We start from the raw sequence: 16638 nt of genomic DNA on the forward strand, positions 1-16638 counted from the left end.
GCAGAGGCAACCGATGGAGCTATTTTAAATGACTTCAGCCCAAACGACTTGTCAAGGCAACACCTGAACTCAGTGGCAGGAGGAAGGGCAGGGGTCCAAGCGCGCAGGAACTCACATTCATTCTTTAAACCCCATCACTGGCCATCGCTGATGCTGCATCAGCATTGGAGGCACGCTCACCATCACCGCCTCACTCTCCATGAATGAGGCTTTGGGCGAAATGGGCTCAAGCTGCGCCAGGGGAGGTTTAGGTTGGATATTGGGAGAAATTTCTTCACAGAAAGAGCGGTCACCGTTGGAACAGGCTGCCCAGAGAGGTGGGGGAGTCCCCAGCCCTGGAGGGGTTCAAAAAACGGGCAGAGGTGGCACTTGGGGACATGGTTTAGTGGGCATGGGGGTGTTGGGTTGATGGTTGGGCTGATGATCTTAGAGCTCCTTTCCAACCTTAATGATTCCTAGTTTTTACTTTCATTAAAAACTAATGCAGCCAGCAAGCCAGGCAACATGCAATTAATTATTCCTCTCCCCTGAACTGGTTTAGTGGTGGACTTGGCAGTGTAGGTTAATGGTTGGACTGGATGATCTTAAAGGTCTTTGCCAACCTAAACGATTCTAAGATTCTGTGAAAATCCTCTGCAGTCAGACTCATGGGGTTTCTGTATCCTTACCCAGGAGGTAAATCCAGGATCCGGCCCCTTGAAGCCCATGGAAATACTCGCCGTGACTGAAGTTACACAGGTACTTCAGTGCTTTTTTCTACGTCTGAGGATAATTTCTAGATGTCAGGCCATCCTGCTAGCGTGCAGAAGACGTACAGCAATGAGGGATGTGCATACGTGCCCCTGAGTAAGTACAAACACGGAGGCATTTCCCTTCTTTTCTCCCCCAAGCAGGGACACAGCAGTGCAGGCACCAACCATACCCAAACACCGCAAGCTTGCTATCTTAGTCAAGGGATTACACACTCCACAAGAATATTAACCTGTATAGTAATTCTAAGGGGACAAATATTCTTTTCTTGACCTGTTTTTGAGATTGCACTTCAAGCCCAGCCAGTTGCACACCGATTGCACCTTGCCATCGCCTTCCAGCTACGACGTCAAGAAGACCTCGTGGTCTGGACAGGGCGGTGCAGGAGGCTTGGCAGCCTTCACCCTTCGCGGCCAGGCTGCTTCATAAGCAAGACTGGAGGCACCCAGGAGCGCCGGCACCACCAGCTGCCCTCTCCTAACGCTCCTGGAGGCTGCCAGACCTTCCACAACATTGACTTTTGCAATGACACGCAAAAGCCATGTGCCTGGACACGTGACCTACCAGCCTGAGTGGCTGTTCATGTGGCAAAAACCCTTGGAAAGGAGATGAAGAAACAATTTATTAATTTTTTTTCTGCATGGAGACTGGTGTTTAGATTTGTTTGCAATGTTTGCATGCTCTTCCTGTGAAGGAGAACTACAGCCTTCTCCTGTTTTGCTAGCTTTTAAGCCGTATTGTATACTTTTGTGGCGATTTGAAGATGAGAACTGGCAGTGTTTGACCCTGCTTTAAGCAGGAAGGCTGGACCAGGTGAGCTTCCAGTCTGAGTTAGTCTGTGACACTCTAGCTCCCATGCATGCACAGCAATCACTTTTCCAATTTAATACCCTCGTATTTGTCATTTAATGATGTGCGTCGAGAAAATATGGATGATCTATAAATTTATAATACGTACATATATATGCCACTATTAATCCATAACAACCAGAGCATTATACAGAAAATATTGTCATTTTTAATGACCTAGTGCATAAACAGACCTTTTGAGGAACTGTGAGTGAAATAACGGGAAACCATTTCACCACTTACCCGTGCTGAAATCACGCTGCGGCTGCTGCCCTGTGATTTAGGTCTCTTGAACCCTCTAGGCAATGGGAAGCTAGATGAGTGCCGAAAACCCAGCCCAGCCCGCCGTGCCACAGATGCATTTTGGGGAGCACGTGCTGCTGGGGTCACTGAAGGAAACGTCACCAGTACATATAGGAAATGTCACCTGTACGTACAGGACCCTTCCCCACACCCCACCGTGGGCCGCCACAGCATCAGTTCCCACAACGCCTCCGACACGACTGCGTCCCATCAGCACATTTTTAATAACCACGCTAACAAAATGATTAAGCCACAAAATTATTAAAAATATAAATAAGCATCTGTCATCGCTATCGAAGCAAGAACTCAGAGTCGATCCAGTTTTATCCTCTGTCCGTAGGGGATCCACGGATGAAGCTCTCGTCTGTGTCCTATACAGGATGCAGGTATATACTAATGCTTAAGGGTAGCAGCTAGGGATCGAGTCCAGACCAACTCCCAGTCTCCAGCGGTCTCAGTTTTTGGTACCTCCACCTGCAACCCCCCTGCAGCTCCCCAGGTGTCAGCCCCAGCCCTTTCTCTTCCCACTGCAGAGGACATTTCAATCTGCATCGGTCCGAGTTACCCACGCGTGTTGCTGCTCCTTCTTAACATTGTTCCAGCCTCTTTTGCTGTCGCCTCATTTGATTTAATTTCAGCTTCTGAGTGCAGTCTTTGCTCAGTTTTGCTGCTTTTCCAAACGCCGGATCCCATTTTTTTTCCCAGCGCAAAGCACAAAGCTTTCGCTCTGTCTGGCGACTTTGCTGCTCAGCGTGGCTCTTCACGGAGACCCACTCGACACGAGAGAACGGCAAATCTCCCCACCGCCTTGCCAGGAAAGATCAGCACCAACACACCCAGCTCAGGAGACGCCTGCCAGGATGGTTCCCAGAGCCAGTTAGTGTCGCAAGGCATTTTACATTGGGCGACTTCTCCGTAGCGGTGTGCGACACATGGAAACACCCTCCATCCCAACCGCTTTGACGTAGGGTTCATAGAGGTTTCTCTGGAACCGTTTTTGAGCACGCTTGTGTCGGTAACAGCACAATGTTTTGACATTTATAGGCTCCGATGAGCTGCTTTTGAACAGTCACAGATTTCGAAGGGGCATGTGGAGACCCGCCGCGTCAAGGAAAGCCCCGCCGTGACTTTGCTCTGGCAGCTGGGATTTGGAGAGGGCTTTCAGCACCGCTGGCCTCAGCAAGGAGGAGGGGAGGAGGAGGAGGAGGAGGAGGAGGAGGACATCCCGGCCGAGGCAGCGGGTCTGCACCAGCTTCAGGCACCCAGGGTCATGTTGCGCAGCAGCCACTGCTGGGAACGGCTGTCACCGCACTCCCTCATGGTGGGAACCATCTTGTCCTCCTCCGACGGCTCATCCAGACACTGGTTGCTGTTGACGTGCCTCAGGGTGAGCTTCTGCAATAGAGAAGGGTAAGAGCTGCAGCAAGGTAATTACTGCTGAAAACCAGTAATTGCATTGCTGGTCTTATTTCAGCATTACTCCAGTCACTACGGAAGCCGCGAGTCAGGTACTCATCCCCGGCTGTCGTACGGCTCTACGAGACCTCTGCCACGCTACCTGCTGCTCCACGGGCTGCCCAGCTCACCTTCTCGCCAGCGCCGCTGCTGAACTCAGCAACAAATAAACGCAACAGAGAAGTACAAAATAAGTGCAAGGAAATAATATTTCAAAGCAACGGTATTTTGGATTAAGGAGCTTGGACTCCAGCAACCCGAACAGACGTGCATTTCAGATCAGTGGAAATACATTTGCTAAGTATTATATGAACAACGGTAACATAAGGATGAAAACCCTTCCGTTTCCAATACCTTTTTTAATTCTTCGGGACACCGACCCCTTTCTACTCCTACCACACCGTATTTCTGAGGAATGAGAGAGTCAGGAGGGAAATAGAACTTATTGTGAAGAAATAAATCATCTTCTGTTCAAAAGCGCTGGGAGAACGTCATCATCAAGAGATGCAGGGAAGTTAAACATGAAGTTGTGTACCTAGCTAAAACAAGACAGGCACGTTCGCAGCTGAGCAGCAGGTGTTCCCTCCAGCGCTCCTCCAGGGTTGACCTGGGGCTTTTACACACAAAATCACAGCAATTACACACACACCTTAAGCGCCTTTGCTGTGAAGCACTGCGTTTACCAATTTACTGTTTCCTAAAAGGTCTCTGAGGTCCTGAAAACACAATTAAAACCGTATCACATGCACATCTGCACATGCACCTGCAGACACGTGAAGTCAGCAGCTGTACATCTGTGGCCAAGCTGTGCAACCCGTACGTTGAAACGCGCAGGAGCCCCTGGCATCTGCGCCGGCATCCATCGACGGCCTTGCAAGCTCGGGATCAGCTTAATGCTTCTGAAGTCAGCATCTGTCTTTGCTACTGCACCCGACTCAGAAAATCGTGCTTTTGGCCTTTGTTTAGCTTGTGCCCCAGTGTTCTAAAGACTGGGTCCTCTCCCTCCACGGCCATAAGGCCATGCCGCAGGTTTGGCAGAGCAAACCCAGCACGGGCGCCCATCTCTTACCGCGCTCACGGGCTCCAGCTCCCTGCGCAGACCCGCTCCTCTCCTCTGCGCCGTCTACCAAGGCAGATGCAGCCACGGGGACAGGGCCTGCGCTAGCTCCGCTGCCCCACGGGATTATAGGGACTCTGTCCTTCCATTGCTTTTAAAAGCAGTCACGCAGCCTACACAGGCAGGTTTAAAATGCTCCAGGTAAAGTGGTCCAAGAAGGTCTGAGCTGCTGCACAGCAGCTCCCCAGGGGTTATAACCCTGCCCCAGCCAAACAACCAAGGGAATAGGTGACTTGAGGACTGAAACCTTGCTTGCAGATCCTCCGCTGGAGCAGAGAGCACTTTTACGTCAAACACCGTGCAAAGGAACAAAGAGGGCAACAAGGAGGGGCGGCAAAATTCTGCAGCCTGCCGGAGGAGGGAGAAAGGATGAATTAACCCCACGATAGCAGAGCCCGACCGAAGCCTTGGAGCAGCAGCATGGCAGCGGTCTCCTTCAAGGCAGGGGCTACCAGAGCCACGGAGGCTGCTTGCTCCCTCGCACACCCCTGCGAGTATAAATACTGCTGTAATAAAATATAAACACTACTAGTGTAACTGGAGTTACGCAAATACCGAGTCACTTCAGCAACTGGTGTCTCTGATGCGGTCTCACTGCTAATAAGCACCATTTGTGTATCTTCATAGGGAGGGAAAAAAAAAAAAAGACTCTTGCCTGGTGCTTCAAATAAACTGCTGGGAAACGCTAACACTGCCAACAAGCAACGCGCTTTTATTACCCAAACATATACCTGCGCTACTGCACTGTATAATTTCACACTGCAGTTCAGACCGGATTGCCATGTCACATATTAGCGCTCCTAATTTGTATTACGAATGTTCTTTCAGTAGCTTGTCCCGAGAGATTCGCTCCTCCGTTTAAAACAAACTATTACGCAATTCTCAAAGAAAAGCCTGCAGATATTGTAACAGATCACCGAGGGGCCATTTGATATGCATCCAGTGATGAATATAAGGCATTTTTTCCTCTAATTACAAGAGGAAAGAATTAGTAGTGCTAACAGAAGTAGCTTGTTTACTAAACAGCACTGCTCAAAGCATCACTGATTCTTCACTTACACTGGTTTAAGTGCAATTAACCTGCTATTATTTTCTACTATAACCGGAAATGCAAACAAGTCTAAAAATGCTGCTGCTGCCTTCATCAGCTGTTCCCTTTTATTCAGTGTATAATTTCATGTTAGACCACCATATCATCGGGATTTTCAACCGCCTCATATTTTTTTTTCTTTCTGTGTTCTATCATTATTTATGCTATTACAAAAAAGGTCTCGTTTGATGGAAAACAATTAATTACTAGGCAATGCGATACTCATGCAAGCCTAGAAGTTTTATTTTACTCAAACATGAGGACGCATGCATGGATGCAGAGCTAGCTGTACGGACGTGCAGATGCACAGGAGCAAGCTCTGTAGTTTTTCGCTTACCAAATGTATGCAAGTAGTATCTCTGATGAGTGAAGACTCCGAATACGTTATGGCAAAATGACGGAGCACAGATCCTCCACTCCAGCACTGCTTTACTCAAGTGGTCATTAGAGATACAGCGGTATCGGCAACTGTGGAAGTCCTCTGTTTTAAAGAGCGACTTTTGCGAGTGAAAGGCACTAGCAAAACGTTGTTCACAGCAGAAGAGGGACTTAGAAAATAAAAAAAAAAACAAACAGAAGCCATTTCTTGAAATAGCCCCTGCAAGGAGTGCTTGAGCAGGGCGGGACGTGCCCCCGGCTTTGCAGGCTGCAAGGCGCGGGCTGCAAGTCCGCATCGCCTCCCGAGATCCTACAGATAGCAGGGGTCTGCCACTAAGGAGAGCGGCTTTCACCGGATTCCAGCGGGATGCACGCGGAGATGAAGGTAGCGTCGTTTGCCGGGGGAGCAGATAAGAAACGGGAGCAACCCCTGCCTGTACCCCTGCACGCGCACGGCCCCATCGCTGCCCGTCACAGCACCCAGCAAAACTGTCTCGGAAAGAACAGCAGCAGTTGGCACAGTATTTTGAGTCCTTCAGTGGTTAACGTTTTGAAATTATCTGTTGAAGTTTCGAAATCACCTGTGACCGGTACCTCCAGGATTGAATTACTTCAAATCGGGCATTTTCAGCATGAACGTTTCTGAAAAATGTTACGCAACTGGCGTTATTTATGTGTCTTGGAATAGGGACCAAAGCTTCAGCTATCGCAAACAGTAACGATCACGTTGACATCCATAGATCACGGAGGCAGTAGCTCAAGACAGCTGAATTAATCTAAAATTATAATCTATATTGTATTATAAAATCTATAATAATAACTAACACTAATCTAAAATTACAATCTATATTATAAAATCTATAATTAGTAATAACTAACACTAAACATGTATAACATTAAACGATCATCTGAGGAAACAAGAAAGGAAGTCAGTTGACTTTAGTAGGAAGAGAACGGAGAAGCATTTTCCTGGGAATAGCTTCAATCACCACATTTTGCTTTTTCATACCAACCGTTTGTTACAGGAAATAGTCAGTGGGGCTGTAAAAAACGTTCCTAAAGACTTCCAGCCTGGTGTAGTTCCTTAGCGTCCACGTTTGCAAGGGGCTGCCATTGCAAGCCTCCACAGTGGGACCACGGGTGCCATCCTCTATCCTGCTTACTGTCAGGCACGACTGGGTGATTATATGGAGAAATGTATGGGTCTGCACGACAGAAAAATGGTGAAAGTAAACAAAGCCAGCAGAGACAAAGACAAACAAAGGAAAAAGCAACAGACTGTTTGATCAGACATCCACAGCAGCGAACCAGAGAAAGCTAAGAGCACTCTTAACGGGAATTACTAATGGATAATTGGGCCTGGGAATACTCCGGTGTCAAATCGTAGGCAAATTGCGCTAGCTTACACACACAAAACACGTACATAAATAGGCACAGCCACGAACTAAGCTTTAGCTTCACAAAAAACACTTTCAGTGCTCTGCTTTGAGGGCCCGGTCCGCTGGAGACCCGTTCACTTTACATTTGGCAATTCAGACCCGAGTGTGCCTCTGAATCTCCCCCCACGCACACGTTGCCTTGCTGCAATCACCGTTTCCCACTGCGCAGCAAGATTTGGGCAGAGATGATGTTTCTACTCCAGTAATATCCTGTACTAGACATCCTGAAGCTTACTCGAGCATTACTAAATTAAAAATATATTTTTTAATATATAATATAATTTAATATCTAATTTTTAATGCTCCCCCTGCATCCCGGCCCCGGCTGCTGCCCTCTCCTGCTCTGTGCAAGGAAGCAGGATCCATCAGCGCTCGAGTGTTTCTCTTTGAAGCTCAGTGACAAAACTGTTCAAGATCAGCATCACATAATTACAGCAAATCTTGGATTAGGCTTTGCATTGAAATAATCTTAGAATGAATCGTGCACTTCAGTCTTTTTTTTTTTTTTTTTTTTTTTTTTATGGTAAGGGAAGAAGTAAAGTACATCTAAAGAGGCCACTAAAATATCACGAACAAATGTCATAGAATCATAGAATCATAGAATCATCTAGGTTGGAAAAGACCTTTAAGATCATCCAGTCCAACCATTAACCTACACTACCAAGCCCACCCTAGACTAATCAAGGGTAGACCGGACTAAACCATATCCCGAAGTGCCACATCTACCCGTTTTTTAAACGCCTCCAGGGATGGTGACTCCACCACCTCTCTGGGCAGCCTGTTCCAATGCCTGACCACCCTTTCCGTAAAGAAATTTTTCCTAATTTCCAGTCTAAACCTCCCCTGGCGCAGCTTAAGCTCATTTCCTCTTGTCCTATCGCTAGCTACTTGGGAGAAGAGACCAACACCCACCTCACTACAACCTCCTTTCAGGTAGTTGTAGAGAGCGATAAGGTCTCCCCTCAGCCTCCTCTTTTCCAGGCTAAACAACCCCAGTTCCCTCAGCCGCTCCTCATAAGACTTGTTCTCCGACCCTTCACCAGCTTCGTTGCCCGCCTCTGAACACGCTCCACATGTCCTTATAATGTCACTTTGAGTAACCAGCACGAACATCAATGCTTGTTTTTGTTTCATTATGTATTATTGCTTCATGTTCACTTCTGTCTACTATTCTTTTAAGGGAAATCAAAGGTACATAAATAAATTACTTGGAAATGTAACGATCTCTCTACATTGCGTGTTTATATTATATTAAATGCCTATATTTAGTAGGTTCTTGACATGGCTATAAATAGTGCTAAGCATTATTTTGGTAATCTGACCAGACTCTTTTCTCTGGTACATGAGACAGCAAGTTTAACTCACATAAATCAGCAAGGCTGCACTGACTTTAGAAAATCTATAGTAATGGAAGCAAGAGATCATTTGTCCCCTTCACTCATGTTATTAAACATTACTTTCTAAGAAGGTAGTAAAAAAACCTGCAATGTTTTCCCTACTCATTTTTGAAGAACTAAGTCCTTTCAAATACATAGTAATAAGACCGCAGTTTATTGGAATAGTCAAATTATTGGCCATAATCTCTTAGGGTAGAAGTTAGCAGTAAGACTGCAAATATTCAGACTATTAGCCATAATCTCTTAGGGTAGAAGTTAGTCTGACGACACCAAAGCCAGCTGGTCCCATAACTTTAAGAAGAGAAACAGTCACAAAGTCTGTAGTTGTTTGAAGGATGCAGACCAGCAGATGTGCCACTGACGGTGCAATGCGTATTTACATCATCTGTGACCAGAAAGGAGAAGGCTTGGTCAAGTATGCGGTCAGCACAAGAAACAAGCCAGCTCACGCAGATTGTGCCCACGTGCTTCTCTGCCATCCATCTTTATGCCGTACGCTGCGGAACGCGTCTTTTCTCTACTGACGTGACAAGACAAGGAGTAATGGATTTAAACTGAAGAAGAATAGATTTAGACTGGATATAAGGAGGAAATTTTTCACAATGAGGGTGGTGAGGCACTGGAAGGGGTTGCCCAGAGAGGTGGGAGATGCCCCATCCCTGGCACCATCCCAGGCCAGGCTGGACGGGGCTCTGAGCACCCTGGGCTGGTTAAAGCTGTCCCTGGCACTGCAGGGGCTGGGCTGGGTGGGCTCCGAAGGGCCCTGCCCACCCAAACCATTCCATGATTCTGTGATTCTATGACATTCCCTGCTCCCGCTCCCCTGCTAGCAGCAGGACTTCGCCATTCCCTAGGGAGCGCAGACGAAGGCGGGGGAGCGGGCAGGGACCCCAGCAGCACCCAGCTCGCATGCAGGGGGATGCGCAGGGGCTCGGGGCCGCACGCACCTCCTGCTCCGCAGCACCAGCATCCTCCCGCGCACCCCCGCGTCAGCACCCACCATCCATCAAATTCTCTGACGTGACATTCCTGAGTTACCAGCCTGACACATATATTCCGTATAAAACATCGGCAGCCTGACACCATACAGCGACTACTTGAATAAACACGGTTTGGCACGTTGGAGTGGCATCTATGGGAAGGCACTACGTCACGTCGCTTCTACACAGCACTGCTAGCGGAGCGAGCAAGACGCGCTATTCTAGGGTTTGGTACAGGGGTTGCAGTTGTTACCAAACTTACCTCAAAGCTATATTCCCATTTACCGACATACTGACGGAAGGTGGGAGGAAAAAAAAAAAAAGGAAATTGGAATCAAATAGTGGCTCAAGAAACACTTTTTGTGATGACCTTCATCCCTCCGTGAATGCAAACTCAACAGCTTTGCACAGACACTGTGTTCAGTGGCAAATAACAGTAATTACGCAAGATCAGATCCTGACGTCATTATTCACATGAGGAAATGAAACTGTTTTCTATCAGCTGTGACATATTTACAGCATTTTTTTTTTTTCCCCTGAGTTCATTCGCGCGTGTTACACGTCACAAGATTTTGTCACACTTTACACACTGAAATCTGCCTGCACGTCACTGGGTGACACAACGGGAGCACAAACCTGGACACGCTCCGCACAGCTTTGAACCTCAGCCCGATGGGTCTGTTTGGCAGCCAAACACCAGCTGGTTGTAACTCCTGCACAAATATCTCCACCAAGACCAGCGCACCAAGACAGGGGCAAAACAACTATTTAACAAAATGGGATGAGAGGAAATGGGCTCAAGCTGCGCCAGGGGAGGTTTAGATTGGATATTAGGAAAAATTTCTTCACGGAAAGAGTGGCCAAGCATTGGAACAGGCTGCCCAGAGAGGTGGGGGAGTTCCCAGCCCTGGAAGTGTTCAAAAAACGGGCAGAGGTGGCACTTGGGGACATGGTGTAGTGGGCATGGGGGTGTTGGGTTGGTGGTTGGACTGATGATCTTGGAGGTCCTTTCCAACCTTAGTGATTCCTAGTTTTCTTTTCATTATAAATAATGCAGCCACCAGGGCAGGAAACATGCAATTATGACTCTCCCCTTAATTGGTTTAGTGTGGACTTGGCAGTGTAGGTTAATGGTTGGACTGGATGATCTGAAAGGCCTTTTCCAACCTACATGATTCCTTGATTCTATGAAAATTGGAAAAACGGGTTTCCTTAGACTGGCAAGATCACATACTGAGGGAGCAACTCTGGCTCCAGCCCATCATAACTCCCAGATCTCTTTCTGCTGATCCGCCGCCTCGTTTCCCACCCCCATTCCAAAGCAAATAGCATTTATGCATTACAAATATGTTATAAACCACATGCGGATAGGAAGCCTTTGAAAGCTGGGAAATTGTGACTTGGCACGTCCCATTGATACAGCTGATTTATAGAGCTGCCCTTGCAAGGTAATGGGCAGCTTGAGAAAGGGCCAGGAATCTCAATGTGCTCTTCAAGAAGTAGGAAAGAAAAGCATTAAAATTCAATAATGGAAGGCAATGGATTAAAAAAAAAAAGAGAGAGAAGGAAAAAAAAAAAAAATTTCCTGCCAAGATGTAAAAACATTCAGGGGAAAAAATAGTTTTCAAATGCTGTAAACTACTATTGCCTGAAGTGTTAAAAGCCATTTTGCACTAGAAATGGAAAGCGCTGCACAGACTCGGGTACCCTTCCTGGAAATAACTCGTTCGGGCGATCTGCGGGCTGAAGCTCATTGCTGTCGTTGCTCCTGGTGACAGCAGGTTTCTTTATTTAGTGTTCCCTTACATCCAGACGATACCATCAACACTGTGCACATATAAGGGCTTCTTTTTAGGCTATATAAATATTCATATCAATATTGGGCTCTTATTTTTCCTTCTGCAGGTAACATCTAGATAATTTATCCTATCGGGTTAAGAAAAAGATGCAGCTCAGTGAAATCTGCCTCGTAGGAAACAGCAACAGAATAAAAGGTTTAGGTAACCCTGCGCGACCCGTGGGGCCAGACCCAGCAGCCCCAGAGCCGCGGCCAGCGCGTGTCGTGCTTCAGTCAAACTGAAAAACGGGATTATGGAAAATCTGTTTGAACAGCAACAACAAAAAATCACTTCTTGATTGCAAATGATTTTGTTTCAATGTGGACTTCCATTTTATGTAGATATGAAAAGAGAATGCTTCATTTGATTCTTTTAATTTGGGGCTTTGCAAAAAAAAAAAAAAAGGAAAAAAAAAGGAAAAATTCCACTTGCTTTTTTAAGCTTGATGTAAAATATTCTCCACGTCGAAAATTAAATAAACCAGGAAGCAACAGGTTATTCACCCAAAGTTACCTGAACAGCTTTTCTTCTTACACCAACTCCCTCAATCACCAAATTACTGTTTTATAGCTGGTTTATATCGCTTGGACTGGATATTGCGGAGCTGCCCCCCAGCCGTGGCACATCCGTCCTGCCTACAGCCGTCAGCAGCTCACTCGAAACCTGATGTGGCAAGTTCATCGCAACTGCTGCCGGCGGAAAAGCGGCACTCGTGCCACGCAGCCCAGTCCTCGTTCCCCTCTAAGTTTTTTGATCCGGACGAGAAGCGTTTCTGTGTTTCTATTCTCCTACCACTAAGCAGCAAGTTGAGAAAACTAATTTTTAAGGGCTTTTTTGGAGAAAGATGCAAGAATAATTTAGCGCTCTGACCATTCATCTAGTTACGTGACAGTAATCCCTGCAAATACCAACTTAAATATTTGCTTTCCTCAAGGAGAGAGCAATCATTTGGGAACGATAACGTTCCCTTCCACACTATGTAATTTATCTACTTTTTTTCATTTCTAAAACCATGTCTTCAGTGATGTTTTTCAGTGACACAACCTGTGGCAATCTGCTAATACTTAGTGTCTCCTCATTCACAACTGCTTTTGCTTACTAAAAAAAGCGTTTAAACTCAGTTCTGTGGTGTTCTGGTTTTCCTTCAGAAGCTGTACAAACCCTGACAAGTATTATTTGCATTATTTCTATGACCGGTAAAGACAGCACTGCCATTTTAACTCTACAAGACATAGTGCAAAATACTCGGTTCCCATGCAACAACTTCGCTGACGCGCTGTGACCAACTGATTTATTGAAGTTATCAGCTGATTGATCTCAGTTATCAGCTGATAACCCAAGAGGTTCACCGCAATTTTAAGCGATACAATTCACACAGGCAGACTTTTTAAGATATTAGACACTTTGGAAAGCCTTCCTACACACCCACCTGTACGTCTGACCTACTCATCCCTAAGAGCAGATCTTCTGAACAAGAATAACACAAATCCAGGTTTCAGATGGAACAGCAAAAATTGTGTTACCAGCCGCCCAGGAGCGCGTGAATTCTGGTCACTGCTGGAAACGCTGCTTCTCCGTCCGGTGCTGAATGTGGGTGAAGCCCACCGCAGACGTTCGACAGTGTAACACCTCTCTGCTGCGCCCATACCTCCCCCGTGGCTGTTCTGAGGCGGGTGGAGGAGATTTGTAATTTTCTTTGAGATTATTCAAAATAATTACTTTAGAACTACTTCCTGCATGTGAAAGCCAGGTCTTTACGTGACTTTTCCCAAGGTAACAGTAGAATCATAGAATAGAACCATGGAATCGTTGAGGTTGGAAAAGACCTTTAAGATCATCCAGTCCAACCATTAACCTACACTACCAAGTCCACACTAAACCAGTCAAGGGTAGACTAGACTGAACCATGTCCCCAAGTGCCACCTCTGCCCGTTTTTTGAACACTTCCAGGGATGGGGACTCCCCCACCTCTCTGGGCAGCCTGTTCCACAGGCACCATAGCCACGGTGCATTTCTGACAGCACACCTATGGGCTACAGTGACCATTTCTGCAAACTCTTTGTATTTCTGCGTATTTTAATTCTACTTTATTCCCCTCGGGATCTCTTTCTCACCCTCTTTCACTCCATGGCACCTGTTACTCTAAAAAAGCTTGGGGGGAATCCAGCAGCCACGAAGTCAAAGGTCCAGTGCTGGCCAAGCTGGAGAGGGGGGTGTGGGTGACCCTCATGAGGTTCAACAAGGCCAAGGGCAAGGTCCTGCACCTGGGACGGGGCAACCCCCGGTATCAGCACAGGCTGGGGGATGGAGGGACGGAGAGCAGCCCTGCGGAGAGGACTTGGGGGTGCTGGGGGTGAAAAGCTGGACACGAGCCGGCAATGTGCGCTGGCAGCCCAGAAAGCCAACCCCATCCTAGGCTGCATCCCCAGCAGCGTGGGCAGCGGGGCGAGGGAGGGGATTCTGCCCCTCTGCCCCGCTCTGGGCAGACCCCCCTGCAGCCCTGCGCCCAGCTCTGGGCCTCAGCACAGGACACGGAGCTGCTGGAGCGGGGCCAGAGGGGGCCACAGAAATGCCCCGAGGGCCGGAGCCCCTCTGCTGCGGGGCCAGGCTGGGGGGGCTGGGGGTGCTCAGCCTGGAGAGGAGGGGGCTGCGGGGAGGCCTGAGTGCGGCCTGGCAGTGCTGAGAGGGGCTGCAGGAAGGGGGGGGCAAGCTTTTAGCAAGGCCTGTTGGGACAGGACGAGGAGTGATGGGTTTAAACTACAGAAGAATAGATTTAGACTGGCTATAAGGAGGAAATGTTTTACGCTGAGGGTGGTGAGGTGCTGGCCCAGGTTGCCCAGAGAGGCGGTGGAGGCCCCATCCCTGGCACCATCCCAGGCCAGGCTGGACGGGGCTCTGAGCACCCTGGGCTGGTTAAAGCTGTCCCTGGCACTGCAGGGGCTGGGCTGGGTGGGCTCTGAAGGGCCCTGCCCACCCAAAGCATTCCATGGTTCTGTGATTCTACGGAGTTGGGGTCAACATCTACCTCCTCCCAGCTCTGCCAGCGCCGCTCAATTCTGCACCCAAAATACGGATGCCAATCCTTGTCCTCTCCTTCACCAAGTGATCTGCTCTGGCAAACCCACTGACGCCTTTTGATCGCTATTTTCTTCCAGTGTTTCAAGTTAACTTGCATCTCAAGTGCAAGTAAAAATGTATTAATAATTCCAAGTGTGAAAAGCATTTTGCACAAATTCAGACACTTTGGGTACGAGAAAATGAGAAGCGGGGCGCTTTGAATAGCCTGCTTCAAAGCAATTAAACCTGACACTTTCACAGATACGTGTGGAAACATTTGAGATGCACCTTTCTTAGCACCACCTCAACACCTTCTCAGCTCCTTGTTTATTTTTGAAAAAAACATCAATGCTAGGAATATCTAAGAGAACTGTAATATTATTGAGGTACGTATAAATTCCTGGAAGACTTTTTATGGTTTTCAAATATACTTAAATGCCATAATTTAAACTAAAATAGAACATTACAGAAAATTTAATAACAGTATGTAAGAAATGAAATGAAATTATTTCTCTACTGAGAAATCCCTTTTTATAATTATTTACATCTCTCATTGTACCTCCAGATGTGGCCAAGGCACCGTTGTCCATTACCAAGTCTTAACCCCTAAATACCTTTAACAGGAGGAGGGACGGGGTCTGTAACCACCATGCAACACCGGAGAACACCTACGTTCAATTTCTGAATAAGTAAAGAAATGTAAAAATGAGTTCAATTTTGCTGGAAAAAGAAATGAATGGATACAAGTGACTCAGGCAATGTGTTCCAACTGTTTGGGAAAAAAAAAAAAAAGAAAAAAAAATCACAAGCCAGTTGGTTTCTTGGGAAAAAATACTGTATATTAGGTATGGATTTGCTTCCTGCCTATAGGTCTGTGTTCGGAGGCTTCCTGCACTGCTCGGAGGTCACCACGAACGCCGCACGAGCGGAGCGCCCTTCCCGGGCAGCGGAGAAGGGGAGCAGGGCTCAGCCCCCGCAACCCTCAGGCACCCATACTGAGCGTCCAGTAATCCGCTCATAAACATATCATAAATACCAATACTGCCAGCACAGGGAAGCTTGCAAGCTGGAGTCTGAATGTTTACCGAGTAGAATTGTTAACAAAAATATTCTTGTCAATAAATAAAAACCTAACGCAACGTGTTTTATACGTCAAACAGACAGCAAACGCGTTGTCTCGGAGATCCCTTCTCTAAAAAAGAAAAAAAGCGTGTATTTCTTTTTTATGAGCTCCATCTAATGGTTGATTTTGTTTTTACACAGCTACTTAGAAGTTTTGTGGCTCTCTTATGCTAAACTTAAGAGAAAAAGCCAGCAGGTTTCCAATGTTAAAGGTAAAGGAGAGCATATTTGGTTGAAAGAAATTTAGCTTTTCATGCAGAAAGGTAAAAGCAGCTCTTTCTACGAAATGTTGGAAATACATTTTAAAAGACTACATGGCTTTTAAATACATCACTGTTTTTCTACCTTTGCAGTATTTTTCTACCTTTGCAGTCACGGAAATACGCCAATACTAACTCGGCATCGTTCAACTGAGAGGAGCAGAGCCGTGCAAGCGCTGCACGGGGAGCTGCAATGCAGCCTTGCTTTCTGCGCTTTTTGTACTTAGCTAGGGCTGGGCTGTGGAAGCACGTAAAAATAACGTTAAAAATATTTTCAACATCAGTATTTATTCAATATTCAAAATTTGTCCTTTAAGGTATTGCTGCGACAAACTTGAAATATTCCAATTTAAGAGTCTGAAACCCTGATGTTTGAAGGTGTTACAGTCTAAAACAGAACCACGCACACCGGTGGGCAGAGGATGCGGCTGCTGTGCTACGAACAGGAGCGAAGGAGCACGCTGCAGCAACCGCTGTCAGAGCCAGCGAGACCCCCCGACCTCTCCCAACCTAACCAAAAAGCCACCCTGGCCCAAAGCAGAGACCTGGCATCCGAGAACGAGGAGACACTGGCTCCCCACACCGGCCGAGTACGCCGTGCCC

The 16638-nt window shown here is 47.1% G+C and overlaps 1 protein-coding gene across 1 annotated transcript in view; it reads right to left on the bottom strand.

Annotated features, from left to right (window-relative positions):
• Positions 1-6961: 6961 nt before the first annotated feature.
• GALNT13 (polypeptide N-acetylgalactosaminyltransferase 13) overlaps positions 6962-16638 on the bottom strand; it is a 152943-nt gene continuing 143266 nt past the window's right edge. The window contains 1 exon segment of the mRNA XM_075710501.1: positions 6962-7147. Coding sequence (XP_075566616.1) covers positions 6962-7147 — 186 coding nt within the window.

The sequence above is a fragment of the Pelecanus crispus genome, chromosome 5 (assembly GCF_030463565.1).
Source record: "Pelecanus crispus isolate bPelCri1 chromosome 5, bPelCri1.pri, whole genome shotgun sequence".
NCBI classification, from domain to species: domain Eukaryota; kingdom Metazoa; phylum Chordata; class Aves; order Pelecaniformes; family Pelecanidae; genus Pelecanus; species Pelecanus crispus.